Genomic DNA, 22,520 nt, shown 5'->3' on the forward strand with positions numbered 1-22,520 from the left:
CCCCGGGTGGGATTTTATCCTGCGGGCGCCCTTGATTTCTCCAAAATCATATCGCTACATGATAAAAAAAAATTTCCATTGCCAGGTGAAATTATTCATTGAACTATATATTTTTTTTTCACTTTTCTAAATATAGACCAATGGTCCAATTATTTTATTAGCTCTATCTACACTCAGAAGATGGGTTTCTAATTTTTCCACCGGAGGCCGCGTACGGTCAGGACCATATTTATGGAAATACAAATGGGACATTTTCCCTGGGCCCACTCAAAAGAGGGGCCCACCGACGGGAACATTAACATGACTGTGGTCTTGTCCACCAATTTCTTCATCGCATCATTTGACTGGTCTTCTGTATGATAACTAGTAGATGGTCCGACTCTTAGAAACTGAAGTCAAAAATATATAATTAAAAACTATGTATTTACATGCATGTACTTGATTAATTAATGCTTAGGTACGTCAGGTAACAATGACCGGCTTAGTATTGGTCTACTGTTATTAAATGGTGATGGTGTATTAATGCTTGGTGTCAATCTTTTACTTCGTTCATTGAACTGCCAACCAAAATATTTTAATGAAGAATATGTATATTTTTATATATATAAATATGTACTTCATTCATTAATGCTTACGTTAGGTGACGATGACTGTCTTGGTATACCTACACTGTTATTCATTGGTGATGGTGCATTAACACTTGGTGTCAAACTTTTAATTGGTTCATTGAACTTCCATCAAAAATCTTTTATTTAAGAATAGGTCATATTTACATTTATGTACTTATTAAATTAATACTTACGTCAGATGATGTATCAGTGAAACTGTCATTATTAAATTTGCTTCCTTTCGTAGTTGGTTTTCGTTTCTTCAACCGCGCCTAAAAATATTTGAATAAAGAATATGTATTTATGTTTGTTGAATTAGACAGAACTGTATTACAATGCTAAGGTTTTACATTATGGTGAGAAGCAAGTTTATCATCTACCTATGTAACAAACAGAAATCCATGTTATATGTAAATAGGATATCTACCAAAATTAGTAATTCGCCATGAACTACTTTTCAGTATAACGATGTAAAAAGTGTATACTTGAGTTTATACAATAGGAATTTTCGAAAATTTTACTATTATTCCTAAGTATGTGTCAGTTGGAAATGAAAAATAATAAATGAATTCATATAATATTATTTATATATTTTTTAGACAACTGTTTAGCATTATTAAAAACCACAGAAAGCAACCAAACAATGTGATTAATAATAGTTTCCATTCTCAGGCCACGACCAATTGACTTAATTCTATTTTTAAACCTTGCAATGTTTTTATACAAATCAATCACAAAATTAAATGTTTCGATATCATGTGATTGTCAATAAAAATTTGAACGTTTGCTATTTGGTGAACTCCACAAACGCAATAATGGATTACACCATTTATCCCATAGATGTTTGATACTTTTTTACCTTCCATCTCTATCACCAATATAGAGTTTAGGAAACTGAGCATTCGTAAGTTTTAATGAATTCATCGTTTTAATTTATTTGTTTAGATAAACCTAAACACGTAACCACGGGCATGGGAAAGAGGCTGGTGCGTACCAAAGCGGCCGATGACATTGAATCCCAAAGAGAAGCAAGTTATTAGCCAACCTCCCCACGGGACCAAATCATTGACCGCAGATGGACGTGGCAACCCATGCCCATGTCCATGTCCTACTCGTTAATTTTAAACAACTATCTGCTGTAACATCCATATCATATCCTATGCTACTTGATAATCCTTTTATTAAATTATAGACGTATGACGATGTAAAAATTTTATACTTGAGTTTATACAATAGGAATTATCAAAAATTATGTATATGTATATTTTTATATATACAAATATGTACTGTAAGACATCTTATCCATAGTACTTCATATATTGTATCACTCAAAGGCAACAGCCATGTACCCAGATTCCGTTGACGAGATTGCAACTGTTTGTCGTTTATGTCCGGCAGGTAATTGTACTAATTCCCGTGTGGTATTTTTATTTAATGACTAAAGTTCTCCATCAATTGCCTTTAACCATAGTTTTTCCGTCATGTCGACTTATAGTTTAATTACATAGATTGCATAAGATTGACACCAAGCATTAATACACCATCACCATTTAATAACAGTAGACCAATACTAAGCCGGTCATATGTGTCTTATGTCTTATGGGTGTATATTGTTTTTTAATAAATTTGAAATTATTTTAATTTTTCGGAATTGCAATCTCACTTTAAGGCTATCACAAAACCATAAATTTATTAGCTTTTAAACAACACCTAAGCAAATTAAATGCAAATAGTCTAAAGGCACATTGGTAACAAGGCCTAATAATGGAATTTCATCAAGAGCACTAGCACCTAAATGGTAATTTTCATCAGTCTTTAAAACAAATTCATGATCGGTTCTTTCTTTTCCGGCCTTATCTGAAAAACAAATTCTTCGTTCACAATATTCACCTTCATCCCAGCATTTTGTACAACTTGAGTACCCAGTATGTTTTTTGACATTTAAAATGAAAGTTTGCTGGTGCATCTGCATAAATGAGTTTTATCATACAAGGTAACTTTTTGTTATTAAAAAGTATACCATTTTCTATGACATGTTTGGATTATACCACCAATCTTTCTAAAAACAAATGAGCACTTTCAGGTTTTTTAGAATTACCATGGTAGATTCCAATAATAAAAATATCTTTAAAACCAAAAATTGATCCTAGAATTGGTCATAGTTGACTGCCTGAGTATTTGCTAATTAGAAGCCCATCAATATTGATAACTAATTCAATAGTTCCATTTATTAGATGACCTTTAGTTTTCAAAAATTCTTGTATTCCATTTTCCAAACTATTATGCCAATAGTAACCAGGATAAACTTCTTTTATAACTGTAGTTCTAGGTGTATTTAATAGAGATCGACTGTCGGATAGTAAATCACTATGACAAGAACGAGACTTTAAAATTTGAAGTAATTTATTTAAAGATTTATGAGTAATCTGTTCTGTAACAGCCCAGGTTGTTATTTTATTCCTAAAAGAATTTTCATTTTTTTTCAGACAAAATATCATTTTGATTAGATGTAGTTGGCACAGGAAAAATACTATTTGGTTTTAACAACTCATTACTATTTGTACTACAATTTGGGCGCTCTTCTGAAGAAAAACTTTTCTCTAAATCATTGTTCAAGTCTTGCAATGAATCAGGAATAATATGTTGGTCACAATTAAGAGAAAGAGTTGTTACAGAAGACTTAATAGTACAAACTATTGGACACAATTTTTTTGTTAGAAGTTGTGTATCATTGAAAATCCTTCACCTTAATTGTCTGGCTGATATTTCATTATCTGGTCTTCTAATTTTATGGAAAAATTGATGTTATTTATAGTATACAAGTGTGTAACTAACAAATTAAACAATAAAAACTATTGTTTTGGTCAAAATTTTAAATATTATCTATGCCTGCTGGTTACAATTTATTTTATGATTATATTGACATATTTATTAGTTTATTTATTTTGAAATTAAAGTTGTGAAATTAGAAAAACTATTTTAGAATTTTTATAATATCATCAATTTAATTAAATTACTTATATTAACTATGCAGATACAAAATAATTTTAGTTTTCATATATCTGCACATAATACAGTTGGACATTCAATCGTTTTCACTATATAGTTTTTTCAGTTACCTAACACATGTGCAGACATAGATGTTTGCACGGGTCAACCCAGGCTCGATCTGAGATTTTCAGAGGCAGAGTAAATTGTAGATGCCTAATATATATCCGTATTTTATAATTAAAGTATGTTTGTGAAGATCATGGACATTCTATTTGTCCTAATAGCTAATAAAATTAAACCAACTCAACTAATAAAAGCATTGTGAACAATAACCATACCTAGTTATTGTGTAACAATGTTTATTAGGTATAGATTGTTCTGATCTATACATTTATAATAAATATTATTGAAATAAATACCTTAATTCCATGATTCCAACATCTTCACTACTGCTTAAATCTGACATGGGTTTTATTTTAACTATATACCTAAATGTAAAATAAATAAAATCGGTATAAGTGCATAAGTTTGTAAATAATAAAAATGTTTCTAAACTCTAGTCAACTTTACCATAAATATTTAATAATATTATGTACCTATTCTTCAGTAATTTATTTTAAACAATAATAGTTATTAATTTAATGCATTTAATATACTTAGGTAATATAAAATGTAATTCTCAATCAATATTGTTATTTAGTTTACGTTGTGAGAGCTAATATTTATTATTTATAAAGAATTAAGTTAGATAATTGATAACTCAAATGCAATCATTATTCAAATTTTCAAAACCACTAGGCATCTATGCCCTTTTAATAGTTTTAGCAAACTAGGAAAAGTTTTGGATTTAATTGAGCATATTATTAATTTCATGCCTAATTCAAGTTATTTATCAATTAAAAAGTCGAATGTTTCAATTTCTTCAAAAAATCTTCTACGCTTAGTAGATTTACTAATATTATGGTTATACTTACAAACTGAATGTTCTAAATAATTATAAATATAGATATAACTAACTTTGTACTTACTTACATCACGCAAAACGCAATGGCGGAACGTGGAAACCTCAACGGAAAGTACGATCAACGAAAATTGACACACGTTCGAGTTTTAGCGAAGTACAATAAATCCGCAAACTAAACGGAAAACGTTATACGTAGATACAAAAAACAACACTATAGGTATATACGCAAATGCAAGACAGAATGGCGGAACGCTGAAACAGTGAAACATTCAAACCAAACATCAACGACAACAATCAACAACAAATCCAGAACGCACGAAACGAACCACGAGGCAAAGAAAATGATTTTTCGTAACCGTCGAATATGGATAGCTAGTGGAGCGTGGAGCGTCGTGGTGAAGCACTAAAATATAATATTATAATAATTTGACAATGCGCTGCCGCCGTTATGCTCGTTAACTATAAACAATATATTAATATTATATTAGATAGTACAATCACAGATTATATAATATAATCTGTGGTTCAATAGTAAATACTAAATACGCATTGGTCACTCGTCGGTCATATCGTACCGCGCGGTATCGACGTCGCGCGTCGTTCATCATGTTTGTAGGGTGAGGTATGCTTAGATCTAGAATATTCACGAAAAATATAAAAATAGCTGATATTTCCAAACAAAAACAAAAACCTCAACCAGTCTGTAGGTACTCCGCGATAGCAACACGTATTGCTTAATGAATAATGCACCATAATATATTCTATAGATTTTAGTATTGTTTACTTGTTATTAGTTCTTAGAACCATAATAGTTAATAATATAATTATTGTAAATTATAATTATTTTAATATAGGAAGTTGATTGCAATAAAATGATTGCTACTTTATTTAGATGTATAGAAATCGCAAAAAGTGCTAAGCAGCTCATACACTACACAAACATCGATAATAAACATAATATATTTATTGTTTATAATAAAATAACAAATTAAGAAGTAAGAGTACCTAAAACAATATACATTTTAAGGATAATCATAACTTTCACTTTCATAATAATTAACAATTAAATAATAAAGATAATAAATTATTTAAATATTATTTTTTTCTGAATGCTGCTCCAGCAATATATATTTTAATTGGTCTTTCAATTTCAGTATTTAAAGCGTTTTGGAAATCTTTACATTTTCTTATGGTTTCTGAAATATAAAAGCATACATAATATGCAATAACTAAAATTATTTAAGATTAACTGTTATATGCATGAATAAAAAAAAATATATGAATATTTAACGCTTTAACTGTTATTATTTATAGCTTTACAATATTTTTATGAAAATTAAAACCGAGTAAGACACTATAGATATGTTAATTTATATAACTTATTTAATATGTAAATATTATAAATGTTAAATGTTTATATATTATATTCTAACCCATGAGTTAATATTTTAAATAGCAATATTTTATTTCAGAGAAACTATTATATATAAATGGGTATTAAAAAGTATATCGTCACTTAAGATGCAACACCAGGTATCTCACATTTTGGTCAAATTGAGTTAGCAACACTGTCTTATTCAAAATTTTGCGCCCAATCGACTGGTGGTATCAGATATAGGATAAAAATTGTGGTGAACCGCCACCACATAATTTCCCTCCGGGGTTGGTAAGCATGTAGACGGTTGGTCACCATGTTTTAGGCGGCACAACCATTGAACTATATGATAACTGGAATGCTCACCAAGCAGTGTTGCCCGAAACGGAATGTTAGAACGAGATGGGACATACTAATGGTGTTACTATCTTTGTCTTACACATTGCGCTAATATCTTAAATTAATTTACCACGGTCCGCGATATTATTTTAGACTTTAGTTTGGTTCTTAAAATTTGGTATCTTTATATTTTATTTTTTAACTTCCACAAAATATTTATGATTAAATTGATAGAATATAAATAATTATAATTTATAATACCTTTAACAAGTATTGAAACATGCTTTTCTTGTGGACTTCTACATTTGTCATAAAAATGTTAAGGAAGTTGCAAGGAATTGTATGTTAAATGTTGGGAATAAAATATTAAGTTTTGAATTTAAAGTTAGAAGGTTTTAATTCATAACTATAAGCATATAAAATTACGAAAAATTGATTTTTATTAAAATAAAAACATAGTACCTAGGTACCTATTTATAATATTATACATAATTGAAAGAAAAGTTACTTACACTACCTGAAGCTGTACCTGCAAATTACCTCAATTATTGTTCTTACTACTTTCCTAACTTAATTTAATATTGTATATGTATAATATAGCTACGATTACTACTGGAAAGATCTAGTAAACAGAATCTTCAATAGATTTTTGTTATATTTCTTAGCCAAAATTTCATAAAATAAGTAATTATTTAAAGATACTATAAGAAATTGTAGATACTTTAACTATAGTCTTAACCTTAAAGTTATAATATAATGTTAAGTTAACTAGGTAACTTTTGTTGAGTTGACTTCAGCTGGATATTTTTCCTGTAATGACAATAAAACTATATATTAATAAAAATATTTTACATAAAATAAAATAGCAACATTTTCAACTGTATAAGAAATCATAGTGAAAAATAATAGTTGATTTATTACATTTAAAAGCATTCATACAACCATTAAAGCATAATAAAAATAAAACCATACACCACAAATTAAATTATGATGAAAAAGTTTAAAACAAAGAACAAAACAACGATATTATTATTATTTATTGGTAAACAATCATATTGGAAAATGTGATAAAAAGAGATAGCAACACCATTCTTATCTGCTGTCTTTTTTTAACAGGCTATCTCGGTTATGTTTACATTGGTCTTATGGCGGGTGAGCATTCCAGTTATCATATATAGTTCAATGGGCACAACCGGTCGTCTGCTCGGGCGGCGGCCGGCTTGCCGGCGCCGCCGTCTTTCAGTCTTTTTCGCAACATTCTTTCATACCCACCGAGAGTTACCTCGTTGTCTGGTTTATTCGCGAACCACCCGCCATTTTGGTGTCTACTAAAAAAACGAATCTCGTAACTACCGTCGTTGTCTCTCGATTGCGCGTCTTTGTAAACTCTTACGTCGAGCGACGTCAAACATGTTATTGTATGCTTAAATAATAAATGTTGTTCTTTTTCTCGGCGTTGTTCTTTTCCTGCAATAGCGCCTCCTACCTCCATACGGCGCGCCTGGGCCGTTCCGTCAACGTTGGAGATATCACAGGGGAAACTCGCTGTACCTCGCCCGAAGATCTCCACACTGGTGACCTCGCAAGTCAAGCACGCAACGCGTAATCGTCGGCTCGAATCACATGCGACCGTGTTCATCCGCGAGTTCGTTCCGTTTTAATTGTCAGTTCCGCCGACACACGCGATTCGCTATGAGTAACACGCAAGGTGTCGATACACCGACCGATGGCGTCGCGAACACAACTACAGTCGAAGCTATTGCGAACGTTCGTCTACTGGCGTTTTGGAAACAATCGCCGCAATTATGGTTTACGCATACTGAATCGGTTTTCGCCAATCAACGCATCAGATCTAATTCGACCAAAGTCAATTTCGTCGTCGGAGCATTGGACGAGGAAGGCGTGCGAACCATCGGCGACTTACTCGGTTCCGCTGTCTCATACGACGCAATCCGCAACCGCCTCGTCGACGCTTACGAGCTACCGAAGTCCGTTCGCTTTCGCGAAATCGTCAAACCCGGAGGCATGGGCGATCGTCGCCCATCGCAGCTCCTACGTGACATGCGCAACAATATGCCGTCCGGCATAGTTGAGGACGCGTTGAAGGAGTTTTGGCTTCAGAAGCTCCCGTCTAGTGTCACGGCCATCATTTCCAGCCTCGACGGCTCTCTAGATTCGCTGGCATCGCGTGCGGACCGGGTAATGGATGCATCGAACCCGCAGAGCGTGGACGCTTTTGCGAAAGACCCGTTCACGGAACTGGCGGGCGCCGTGGCGGCGTTGACTCAGCAAGTCCAGTCCCTCACGCGAATCGTCAACTCGTCGAAAGGCCCATCTCAACAACGGCCAACGCAATACGAGGCGCAACCATCGACGCAGGCGTGTTATTATCACAACCTTTATGGCGCCAAGGCGCGCAAGTGTCGACCGCCGTGTAATTTTAAACCTATCACGCGGGACACCGGCGCTGCTCCGCCAGCGGAAAACTAAACATCACGGACAGGACACCCGCCCTGTTTGCTGTGAGTACTTCTACGCGGGTACACGTAAACGACCACCGTTCCGGCAAGCCTTTCTTGATCGACACCAGCGCGGAAATTTCTGTCATTCCTCACGTCCACGCTTCACGTAAACCGTCCGACGTACATCTCACAGCTGCCAACGGAACTCGAATCAGGACTTTCGGTCCTAAGACGCTGAATCTCGACCTCGGACTAGCACGCACGTTTACTTGGTCCTAGAACAGTCGGTCGGGAGTGGCTGGCAGCCGGTTTTTTCTCGCGCAAGCTCTCCGGCTCTCAGACAAGATACAGTGCATATGATCATGAACTACTCGCTGCCTACCTCGCCACTCGACACTTCTTGCACGCGATTGAAGGCAGACACGTGACGCTACGCACGGATCACCGGCCGATTTTGTTTATGTTCTCGCAAAAGGCTGAGAAGCTCATCGACCGACAAGCCCGACATTATGTCGCGTTTTTATCACAATTTTTCCACGAAATCGAACACGTCAGCGGCGAGACTTGTTTGTCGTGAAAGTATAATAAAATCAAAAAAATATTTGCTTGTACCTACCAACTACCACTACATACATTTTATTAATCTAACAAAAACATTATACAAAATATACAATAACTAAAGTACTATAGACATTAATAGGTTAATACATCAACATACATGTTGAAGTGTTAAAAAAAAATAGAGGCGTCTAAATATTATGGTACTATAATTGCCTAGGCTCGGCCAGAAATTTAAGTCTGCGCACGCCTATGACAATAATATACATACATTAATATTATTTTTTTAACTCGTTTCGAATTAGTATTGATTAATATAATATAATATTTTTTAAATATTTCAATTTTAAATATTTTTATTGTTTATACAAGCAGTGTAGAAAAATTGGTAGTTACTATAACGAAAATAAATAAATATTATATTATATTATTAGTTTTATGTTTCCCTCAATTGTAATATTTTCTTATAGACATGGTGAGTGATAGTGACTCATATGGTACATATAATCAGTTTACTGTAGACGAAATATTTGGTTGTTTGAATGAAGTAGGAGGCAGAAACTCGGTAGTAAAAAACAATTTACACGTGAAATCAAAAAATGACAACAAAAATAAAATGAATATCATAGATAATGATAATAATATATTATCCAATAATTCTGTTGAACCTCAAGCATCTAACAAATTGGTTACTTCTGATGACTTAAATTTGGAAAACCTGGACATTCTTTATTTGGAAGATGGAATTCTTAAAGAATTTAATGACCTAAGTAATATTAATTTATCAATTAATCAAGACTGCCAAACTAGTTTTTATTCTCATATTCCTATAACCAACAACAATTTTTCTAATCCTGAAGTTCCTATAGTTGAAGAAAATCCACCAATTGATGAAACGCACATTGAGAATAACACAATTAATGTAGAATCTAATAATGTCCTTAGAGTAAGGAAGAGAGTTGCAAAACCAGAAACATGGACTCGTAATAAAGCACAAACGAATAGAATGCGAGGAGAATCCTACATAGGTTTTAGGAGGGCAGATGCAAAGAGTACAAATAAAATACTTCAAGATGTTCAACGAGTCTCTCGGGTTATTGGGCCTCCTTGTCAATCATCAGTCTGCAAAAAATGGATTAACAAATCTAAGCATTTAGAAAATATTGAAGCAACCATGTCAATATTTTCATTTGATAAAATAAAGAGAGAGAAGAATATTGAAATATTCATCCCTAAAAAGGACAAGTGTGATATTTGTTTCAGTTACGAGAATAAGCAGGTTTCTGAAGAGGTCTATTCAAAGCATTTGGCCAAGAAAAAAGATGCACGTAATGAAAAACATAACGACAAAGTTGCTGCTCAAAATTAACAATGTCACACTATATGTTGCGATTTAATGGCCGTTCAAACGGTGCCCTATATTAAAGCTAGTGCAGCATACTATAAATTGAAATTAACAGCCCACGACTACACAGTTTATGATTTAACAACACACGATGCAATGGAATATTGGTTTGATGAAACACAGACCTCACTTAGTGCTACCACATTTGCATCGTGCCTATGTGATTATATCAATGAGTTATTGAACAAGTCCTTAAAAACGGTAATTATATATTCAGACGGGTGCTGTTATCAGAACCGAAATTCAGTGCTCTCAAATGCACTACTACATTTGAGTATGTCCAAAAAGGTACCGATCATCCAAAAGTATCTGGAAAAAGGGCACACTCAAATGGAGTGTAATAGTGTACACAGCACTATAGAACGCCAGTACAAAAACGTTGATGTGTATATGCCTAGTCAGTTCGTAGTTCATTCAATAACTGCAAGAAAAAATTCCTATGCCATACCATGCAAAATTGTTGAACTACAGTTTCTTTAAAAATTACAACCAAGACATGATATACAGCTCTATACGTCCTGGAAGAAGCTCTGGTGATCCGACTGTAACTAATTTACGTATGCTACAATATGAACCTAAAGGAATTATATATTACAAGCTCAATTTCGGTGATGAATTAAAAGAACTACCAGGCAGGCCAAAAAAAGTGCAATCAATATCTTCATTTCCAAACCTGTACACTTCAGAAGCTAAAATACCTCTTGACAAATGAAATGATTTACAGTTTTTAAAGGGAATGATGCCATCTGATACGCACTCATTTTATGATAATATATCTTGCGAAAATGAAAGCAGAAAAATGTTAAAACGACAACAGCAAAATATTGAAAAGTACAGGCAGGAAATTTTTTTGGAAATTGAAGGTTCCAAGAAGAAAAAAAAGAAATAAACAAAGTACCAAGAGCAATGTCACAAGCAATATTAAGTTATTTGTTATTAATTAAAGTAAATTAATCTTAACTGCAACATATTGTGATTTTTAAACTTAAGACTAAAGGAACATTTTTATAATTTATATATTTTATTTTATTTTGTTATTAATTTTATTAAACAATAATATGTTTTTATGTTAATTAATAAAGTTAAATTTCATTTAATTTTATTAAATTGTTTTTTTTTTTTTATAAATAACCAGTAGTGTTACCTAGAATTATTAATATTAAATAGTATTATACAAAAATGCATGTTAAATTAATTAGACAACTATATCTATCTAACGTATACAAACGACAACACAAGCTATCTCAGGATTTTTTTATTATTTACATATTTTTTAATTTTTTAACTTTTTTAAGGTAAAAAACAACTCCATGATTATAAAAAAAATTAAAACATCATAGAAAGTTATATTAGTTCCATTTAAACCAGTTTTATTGCTCTTCTGAAAAATTGAGAAAAATGAGATATGAGGTGTTGCATCTTAAGTGACGATATATTATAGTTTATTGAACAAGTGTTTATGTTTTAGTTTAATCAAATTAATATTGCCTCAACCTTTTACTTTCAATGTTCATATGAATTTTATTACCATATATAAAATATTGTATATATATATGTGTTTATTATATATATATATAACACACACATATGTATGATGAAGCGTCAAATTTTTGTTTTTTATTTAGCCTCAACAACAAAAGTTATTGGCTACCAAATTTATTATATATAATATAATTATATATGCGTAGATGATATATACAGGGTGATTCGTTTATCAAACAACACTCATTATTTATAAAAGTATTGACTTTTTTCAAAATATTGTTTTACATAGTTTCAAGTTATTAAAAAACCAACGCTTTTATTAAAAAATTATATTTTTAAATCTTTTTTATCCTTATCATTTTGTAAGTTTTTTACTTTTTTGAATGGCAACATAGTTTTTTAATTTCATATTCCAAACCAGAATATTTTTCTAAAAATGTTGATACATAAAAATCGAATTTAGGACTAGTAGTTTATGAGTTATAAGTATTTAAAGTTTAGACAAGCGAAGTAGTGGGCAAACATTTTGCGGGGTAACCCCGTACCACTCCACTCTGACAATCTAAACTTTAAATACCTATAACTCATAAACTACTAGCGCTAAATTCAAAATTTTAACGTAATAATTAATTAAAAAGATAGCTTTATTAAATTATGAAATTTGAAGTATAGGTTACCATTTGAAAATCAAAAGTTGATGGTGGTGTATATAATAAATATAAGGATGAAAAATATAAAAATAATAAACAATTCAAGAAGAGTGTAAATCTACAATTTTGAAAGAAAAAAAAAAATTGAAAAAAGTCAATACTTTTTTAAATAATGAGTGTTGTTTGATAAAAGAATCACCCTGTATATAAATATATATATATATATATGATGTGATATAATAGGTCACGGTCGATATAACTGTCGTAAAAAACCAACGTACAAACACAGATAATGTTCTTACCATAAAATTTCATAATAGGTCGATTCACTGTAATTTTTAAACTAAAGGAGCTACAACCTACAAGTGTTCAGATGAGCGTGAATTTGCTATATTAGGCACTGATAAGACGGAGACAACAAATACCACTGTTACGTACTCTTAAATAGTTTGAAAATATACAAAACAGTTGGGGGATGAGGTGGCCGAGCGGTCTAACGCGTCGGCTGTGGATCAGCCGGACCGGGTTCGATCCTCGACCATCGGGCGGCATTTTTCTCCGGGCAATTCACGGTGTCTGGAGAACAAGTGTCGCCATCCCCCCACTCCGGTGCATGGCAGAAACCTGAGTGTCCCAATAGAAACACTGCTAAACCCACCTACCGTTCTATAACCTATCTCACCTCCTTCCCAATGGCTCAAGTAGCCGCGAAATAATATATACATAAATAAGAAAAAAAAAATTAGATGTCGCTACGCCCGCATGTGATGTCTTAGTCATTCTTACACGTGCGTATCATAGTGCATTCACGTGATCACGTTTACTTCCGTTAGTTTAAAATTTAGTGTGAATAGACATCTAATTTTTTTTAAAGATACGATTATTATCTAGGGCTTATCATAGGCTTTTTATTTTAATTTTAAAGCGAGTTAATTGAGTTAATTAAGATGTACAAACAATTTACATTTTTAAAATACTCAAAATTCGCTTAAAAATTAAAATACAACAAAAAGCACATGAGAAGCCCTATAAAATAATTTAACCTTTAAATTGTATATTAGAGGTCAATTTAGGACTGGCGATATTCAAAAATTCTGATACCAGTATCCGGTATTTGTTTACTACCAGTAACTACGGTATTACCGGTTATACGGTAATTACCGAAAATACCGAAGTGCGGACTACTTAGTTTCTTTTCTCTCTCAATAATCCCGTCTGTCTCTAAACGATGTCCATTAGTATATAGGTTTATGGTCAATACTCTATGCTCGTAATACATACCGTGTCTCGGAGAATTTATAAGTATTTCAAGTCCATGCAATGTTTTCAGCAAATATATATAAAACTATAAAAGTGTAAATATTACCGCATAGAGCGGACGGGTGGGGAATACGACTTCAATAACAAATTATAGTCGGCTATTTAGCTGTCTATGATTTTTTCATTATAATAATACAATAGGTATTATGGCATTATGGCATTATAAAATCAGATTACATAAAAATAATGAAAAATAAATGTAGGTAGGTATTGTATTGGATGATACCGTATAGGCTTCCGCCGGACGTTAATGTGTCCGTATCGGCTCCGGGTCGTTATTCCTTGCCGTCCGTTGAATGGCCGTATTGCGTCCGGTTTCGATAACAATTTTTTTGATAGCTAGTTAATCACAAATATACAGTTATATGAAATTACAAAATATTCTTTAATGTTAGTTCTCGTTTTATTGCGAAGTGTAGTGCGTCTAAGTTCAAACCACAATTTTTTTTAATTTTTTACCTTACCTAAGTTTTTTTTTTTTAATAAGAAAGACAATTTACAATCTGTACACCTAACCTAACCTTACCTAAGTTAACATTATTTTTAAAACTACAAAAAAAAATTTAAGACAACACAATTTTTTATGTCTATTAAACTCTTTTTTAAAAGATCACAATTTTTTATTTTAAACGCCAACAACATTTTTAACCATGTTTTAATCTTTTTTATAATCATGGAGTTGTTTTTTTACCTTAAAAAAATTAAAAAATTAAAAAATATGTAAATAAAAAAAAAATCCTGAGATAGCTTGTGTTGTCGTTTGTAAACGTTAGATAGATATAATTGTCTAAAAAATCTCGGTATCCGGTATTTTCGGTATTTCAGAATACCGGTATACCGTGATTTGGTTATTACCGTTGTTACCGAAAATACCGTGCCACGGTAATACCGAAATACCGAGGTGCGGTAATTGCCTAAAATACCGTAACTATGTAATTACCGAAAATACCGAGTTGCGGTAATTACTGCAAATACTGAAGTGCGGCAATTACCAAAAATACCGTACCTAGCCACTTAGTTCTTAGGACCTAGGTAATAACCGAAAATACCGAACTGCGGCAATTACCAAAAATACCGTACCTAGCCACTTAGCTCTTAGGACCTAGGTAATTACCGAAAATACAATGGAAGTATCCACATCGGCTCCCGTTCGTCCGTTTCGGCTCCCTCCTTTAATTTGAAGGTGACCGTATCGGCTCCGACCCGATGTCAGTGGTATGGACGTATCGGCTCCCAATCAATAACATTTTCCTTCCCATTTACAAGCTGAGGACTGGCTACGGTGAGAAGAAATTCTCTGTAGGCGTGGTTAAAAATGTTGTTGGCGTTTAAAATAAATAATTGTGATCTTTTAAAAAAGAGTTTAATAGACATAAAAAATTGTGTTGTCTTAAATTTTTTTTTGTAGTTTTAAAAATAATGTTAACTTAGGTAAGGTTAGGTTAGGTGTACAGATTGTAAATTGTCTTTCTTATTAAAAAAAAAAAACTTAGGTAAGGTAAAAAATTAAAAAAAATTGTGGTTTGAACTTAGACGCACTACACTTCGCAATAAAACGAGAACTAACATTAAAGAATATTTTGTAATTTCATATAACTGTATATTTGTGATTAACTAGCTATCAAAAAAATTATTATCGAAACCGGACGCAATACGGCCATTCAACGGACGGCAAGGAATAACGACCCGGAGCCGATACGGACACATTAACGTCCGGCGGGCGGTGGTAAACTCTCCCGATTGTATGGTAAACTCTCCCGATTGTATGGTAAACTCTCCCGATTTTTAAAACTAGTAAACTCTCCCGATGGTAAACTCTCCCGGGTCAATATTATATTTACCTGAAGGAAATGTGTAAACTCTCCCGGGTCAATATTATGTTCACCTGAAGGATATATGTAAACTCTCCCGGGTAAACTTTCTGTTTACCTGAAGGAAATGTGTAAACTCTCCCGAGTTGTTTTAAATGTGATTGCTACAGTATGAATTGGCTACACTGCAGAGATTGTAATATCATTTTAAATATTTATTATCAATTGTATTACTGTTACCCTGTATTTGTAATTTAAATATTTAATTACCGTTAATCTATTTTGGATTTAAATATTTAAATTTTAAACAATAATAACTATAATGGCTCAAGCCGCTCAACCAAGTTTCAAGTATGTTTTAAGTCAACGGAACAAAGAAGTGTTGATTATGTCCTTATTTATTTTTCATAAGCAATCAACACTATCATCGACTGGTGAAGTCAAGTGGAAATGTAGTGTGAATAAATGCACAGCAATTCTATATATTATCAGTATGTAATTATTTAATTAAATTTGATGTATTTCAGCTTAGACAATCATAAATATTTTTTCAGATAGGGAAAATATATCAAGATCAAATTTAGAACACATTCACGCTTCTGATGAGCAAAAAGTACAACGTCTGTGTATAACGCAATCGGGAAAGCGAAAAGCAGTTGAAAATATATCTGATGCTCCACGGAAAATATTATGTAATGTTTTGCAGGAAAGTAATAGTGATGCCATTGATACTAGTGACTTATTACTCATTAAGAGAAATATGTATAATGCAAGGCGCAAAATTTTTCCAGCATTACCCAAAAATATTTTAGAAGTACATAATATATTGAAAACGTTTGAAGTAAAGACTTCTAAAAATGAAAATTTTTTGTTGCTAAATGACGAACATCATAACATAATAATATTTGCATGTTCTTCAAATTTAAAATATTTAACTGAATCAGAAACTATTTATTTAGATGGCACCTTTTCTTATTTCACTAAGTTTTTTAAACAATTGGTGACTTTACTTGGATATATAAACGGTCACTATATACCATTAATATTTTGTTTATTATCAGATAAATCTTCTGTATCCTATGAGCGAGTATTTAAGTTTTTAGTAGATAAATGTATTGATATGAATTTAATATTTTCTCCTAAGACGGTAATAGTAGATCTTGAAAAGTCTATACACAATGCAGTTTTAAATGTTTGGCCCGAAACAAAAATAGAGTGTTGTAGATTTCACCTCACACAAGCATGGTACAGAAAAATCCAAGAGTTAGGTCTTTCTGTTGAATACAGAGATGACACAAGCGAAGTTGGAAAATGGCTGCATTATATTTTTGGATTAGTATTCATAGATCCGAATGAAGTTGGGAATGTTTATGTATTCACATTGGCTGCAATAATGCCTCCACAAAATGAAAAATTGGAAACTTTTGCTTCGTATTTAGTTAACACATATATTGATGAAGATGCATCATATCCTCCAACAATGTGGGCCTCAGCATCATCATCAACTTCCAAAACAATGAATGCTTGTGAATCATTCCATTCGCATTTCAATTCATATTTCTCTAGTACCCATCCATCTCTATTTATATTTATTAATGCCCTAACAGATTTTCAAAATGAAGAGTACATTAAAATGCAAAGTTGTAATAAACCAAATAAATCAAGTAAAAACTCACATACAAAAAATAATACACTATAAAAATAAAGAAATAGATACCTTAAGTTTTTTGAAATCAGTGTGTTCTTATTATTATAAAAAGTAATATTTTGACTATAATATTTTAACTCACAGCAACATTGATTTATTATTATTATTATTGATTGATTATGTATATAATTTTTGTTTGTTTAACATGTTGTTTTATCAACTATGCTAATTGCTAATTATTAAATTATTTTTATGCAATTTCCGGATCTTAGTATCTTAGTTTTTTTAAAGAAGTGTGTTATTATTATCATAAAAAGTAGTATTTTGACTATAATATTTTAGCTCACAGCAACATTGATTTATTATTATTGATTGATTGATTGATTATGTATATAATTTTTGTTTGTTTAACATGTTGTTTTATCAACTATGCTAATTGCTAATTATTAAATTATTTTTATGCAATTTCCGGATCTTAGTATCTTAGTTTTTTTAAAGAAGTGTGTTATTATTATCATAAAAAGTAGTATTTTGATTATAATATTTTAGCCCACAGCAACATTGATTTATTATTATTATTATTATTATTATTTATTGATTATGTATATAAATGTTTTTTCTGTTGTTTGTTTAACATGTTGTTTTATCGACTATGCTAATTATTAAATTACTTTTATGCGATTTTCGGATCTTAGTATCAAAATAATATACCTACCTATGTGAAATAATAAATTATATGTGATATAAAAATCATCCTGTATAATACAATATTATTCATTAGTATTAGGTTAAATTGTATGTTTTCTTAATAAACATTGTATTTTATTTTATTATAACTTATTATTATGATTATATGTTTATTATATTATATTATTATGTTTTGCCCTATGTCTATGTTACATAGATTTTCTAAAGATTTTCTGATGCAATGAAGGTCTCTGGAAAACATACAGTTGCTAAGCGGCATACTTGCCACTACATTATGCAAAGAAATTGAAGTTGTCAATATGGAAGACACTATTAGTAATACTGATGCAAGCAAAAATTAGAATAGAGTATAAGTAAAACAATTACATTATTACAAATTTATACATAATCATATTACACACTATCAGACATGATATAATAATTTATAAGATTTTAAACAAGGTAAGTAGTAAGTACATTAATTTTTAATTACAATTAATTACAAAAGTAATAACAAAATATAAATTATAGTAGAATACTAGAATAGTAGAATTCAATGTTCATACAAAACTCTTAACTAATAAGTGATAACGACGTATCATGATAACGGGTGACGGACTGAATTATTTTAGTGTTACCAACTGTGTAATACGAATGATGCTTCATGCTCCACAAGACACTAGTACAATATGTTTAACCAGGAGAATTTACATGTTACCGACAGGTAGTACTAATGTTGACCCGGGAGAGTTTACATGTTCCCGTCAGGTAGTACTGAAGTAGACCCGGGAGAGTTTACATGTTCCCGTCAGGTAGTACTGGGGGAGACCCGGGAGAGTTTACCATCGGGAGAGTTTACGTCATTAAAATCGGGAGAGTTTACAATCGCCCCGTCCGGCGGGAGCCTATACGGTATCATCCAATACAATACCTACCTACATTTATTTTTCATTATTTTTATGTAATCTGATAATTATAATGCCATAATGCCATAATACCTATTGTATTATTATAATGAAAAAATCATAGACAGCTAAATAGCCGACTATAATTTGTTATTGAAGTCGTATTCCCCACCCGTCCGCTCTATGCGGTAATATTTACACTTTTATAGTTTTATATATATTTGCTGAAAACATTGCATGGACTTGAAATACTTATAAATTCACCGAGACACGGTATGTATTACGAGCATAGAGTATTGACCATAAACCTATATACTAATGGACATCGTTTAGAGACAGACGGGATTATTGAGAGAGAAAAGAAACTAAGTAGTCCGCACTTCGGTATTTTCGGTAATTACCGTATAACCGGTAATACCGTAGTTACTGGTAGTAAACAAATACCGGATACTGGTATCAGAATTTTCGAATATCGCCAGTCCTAAATTGACCTCTAATATACAATTTAAAGGTAAATTATTTTATAGGGCTTCTCATGTGCTTTTTATTGTATTTTAATTTTTAAGCGAATTTTGAGTATTTTAAAAATGTAAATTGTTTGTACATCTTAATTAACTCAATTAACTCGCTTTAAAATTAAAATAAAAAGCCTATGATAAGCCCTAGATAATAATCGTATCTTTAAAAAAAATTAGATGTCTATTCACACTAAATTTTAAACTAATGGAAGTAAACGTGATCACGTGAATGCACTATGATACGCACGTGTAAGAATGACTAAGACATCACATGCGGGTGTAGCGACATCTAATTTTTTTTTTTCTTATTTATTTATATATTATTTCGCGGCTACTTGAGCCATTGGGAAGGAGGTGAGATAGGTTATAGAACGGTAGGTGGGTTTAGCAGTGTTTCTATTGGGACACTCAGGTTTCTGCCATGCACCGGAGTGGGGGGATGGCGACACTTGTTCTCCAGACACCGTGAATTGCCCGGAGAAAAATGCCGCCCGATGGTCGAGGATCGAACCCGGTCCGGCTGATCCACAGCCGACGCGTTAGACCGTGAAGACAAACAAGTCTCGCCGCTGACGTGTTCAATTTCGTGGAAAAATTGTGATAAAAACGCGACATAATGTCGGGCTTGTCGGTCGATAAGCTTCTCAGCCTTTTGCGAGAACATAAACAAAATCGGCCGGTGATCCGTGCGTAGCGTCACGTGTCTGCCTTCGATCGCGTGCAAGAAGTGTCGAGTGGTGAGGTAGGCAGCGAGTAGTTCACGATCATATGCACTGTATGTTGTCTGAGAGCCTATACAAACATCCCCTTGACGTTTTCGCTCAAAAAGCTCGTAAATATCAATAAAATCGAGAGGCATGTTTATAACAGTTATTAGATATGGTACACAAGACACAAGTTTGCAACTACGACAACGACTGCGAAATAACTCTATAATAATATTATACCTATATATTATATAGGTATTATAAGTAATCTTTAATCGTGGTCTTTTTTTTTAGTATTATTATTATTAGTTACAATCATGAAACTATTATAGCTCAACATAATCATCATTACAGTAATAGGATATTATAAATAATATAAAAATTAATTAAAACTGATATATTTAGTCAGTTATAATCTAAAAATGGATCAGATTATTATAATGAGGATATAGATATTGGACGAAAGTAATTATGGAGAGATAGTGCCTTTGGCGACGAGTGTATTTAGAATTGAAAAAAGAAATGTGATTAGTGGACTGATTAATGAATTTAGACGGCGCCGCATACTATAATTAAATTGAATCGTACAATTTCTGCAATATTATAACTATCTCATTATTACTAAATTGTTAATTAAATTATTTTTATAATAATAAAATAAGCTCTATTAAGTTATTTTGTAATTATCAACAAGTAGACAGGCTAATGAGTATATTGTACTTTGTCAGTTAAAGTAATATAAGTATATAGTGGCTCCCTTCACCTACCGGCTCCGGTCGCCAAACCCCCGGGACTTAAAAAGCTAACCGGGGGGTGGACGACCCCTTCGGGGTCGTGGAGAAGGTACCCCTGCCCTACAGACAGACGAATGACCAAACAAGTAAACTGAAACTTGTTAGTTAAAGTAACACACAAGTGGCTGCGGTCTTCAAACTAAAGGAACCTTCCTTCGTCTGCCGGCTTCAGTTGTTAAACCTCGAGTTGCTATGCGCGGCAGTAAATTATAGTGTGGCGTGCATGCGTATAAACGTAAAATCGCAAACTTTGGAGGGCCATAACTTCCAAAATAATGGTTTCCGCAAAAAAATTCAAAAAATTCCTAAGCCAGTATGAAAAACCCAGTCTTTAAAAAAAAAATTTTAATTCGGGAGGGGCGTGGTAAAGTGCATTTTAGCCGAAGATTACCACTTCTGTGAGTGTCATACCAAGGCGTCATTGCGTGTCGCCAAATCAGGTACACATATAGGTAAACCATATTATACGTGTGCAAAATTATATTCTGAGCCGAATAGATGCAGATATGTTGTATCAAATAGAATATTGAATATTATATTTATGAATAAAATACATTACCTGTAGTGGAGAGCGGAGTTAGTTGTTACACGGGTTAGTTGTTACAGTGAAGATATTTTATACTTCCAATTATGGTAACACTGCGGAGACTGGACGAAAAAATTACGTTATCATTAACTACACATATTTTGTAATAATATCGAGTACATTTTATCTGTGTTTTGAATTAACAACGTTTTTCTGTAATTTGTTATCAAAAGTAACTTTTGTTCCGCGATTTGCGTTTTTTTTTACAACACACAAATTAAAGGTAAGATTATTTTGTCATTTAATAATTGTTCATTATGTAGTACTATATCATATTCTAACTATAGGATTTAATTTCATTAATCCATTTCGAAAAAATAAATTATAATAGAAAAAAAAACGATATGAGGCACGTTGTTACATTTTGCAAGGGGCATGTTGTTACTTATTAATACAACGACTTATAATATAACTTATGTAATATAATATAATACTTTATTTTATTATATTATATTATATTATATTACTTATAATATAACGTTCAATCAAAATAAATATTTACATTATAAATTATAATTTATATATTTATTATTGTTAAGATGGTCCGGACATATGTAAAAAAAACCAATCGAGGTCAATTACCTGAAAATATATACAAACAAGCAGCTGATGAAGTAATTTCCAAACAAAATTCACTCAGGAAAGCTGCTGAAAAGTACGATATTAACTATATGACACTTCGACGTTATATTAAAAAAAAAGTTAAA

The 22,520-nt window shown here is 32.0% G+C and overlaps 1 protein-coding gene across 1 annotated transcript; it reads left to right on the forward strand.

Moving 5' to 3' along the window:
- Window positions 1-7,969: 7,969 nt before the first annotated feature.
- LOC107170826 (uncharacterized) lies at window positions 7,970-8,767 on the forward strand. Its single transcript, XM_015521021.1, has one exon. The coding sequence runs from the start codon at window positions 7,970-7,972 to the stop codon at window positions 8,765-8,767; it is 798 nt and encodes a 265-aa protein (XP_015376507.1).
- Window positions 8,768-22,520: the final 13,753 nt, after the last annotated feature.

The sequence above is a fragment of the Diuraphis noxia genome, unplaced genomic scaffold (genome assembly GCF_037042655.1).
Source record: "Diuraphis noxia isolate RWA-SAM2 unplaced genomic scaffold, SU_Dnox_SAM2 contig0001, whole genome shotgun sequence".
NCBI lineage: Eukaryota > Metazoa > Arthropoda > Insecta > Hemiptera > Aphididae > Diuraphis > Diuraphis noxia.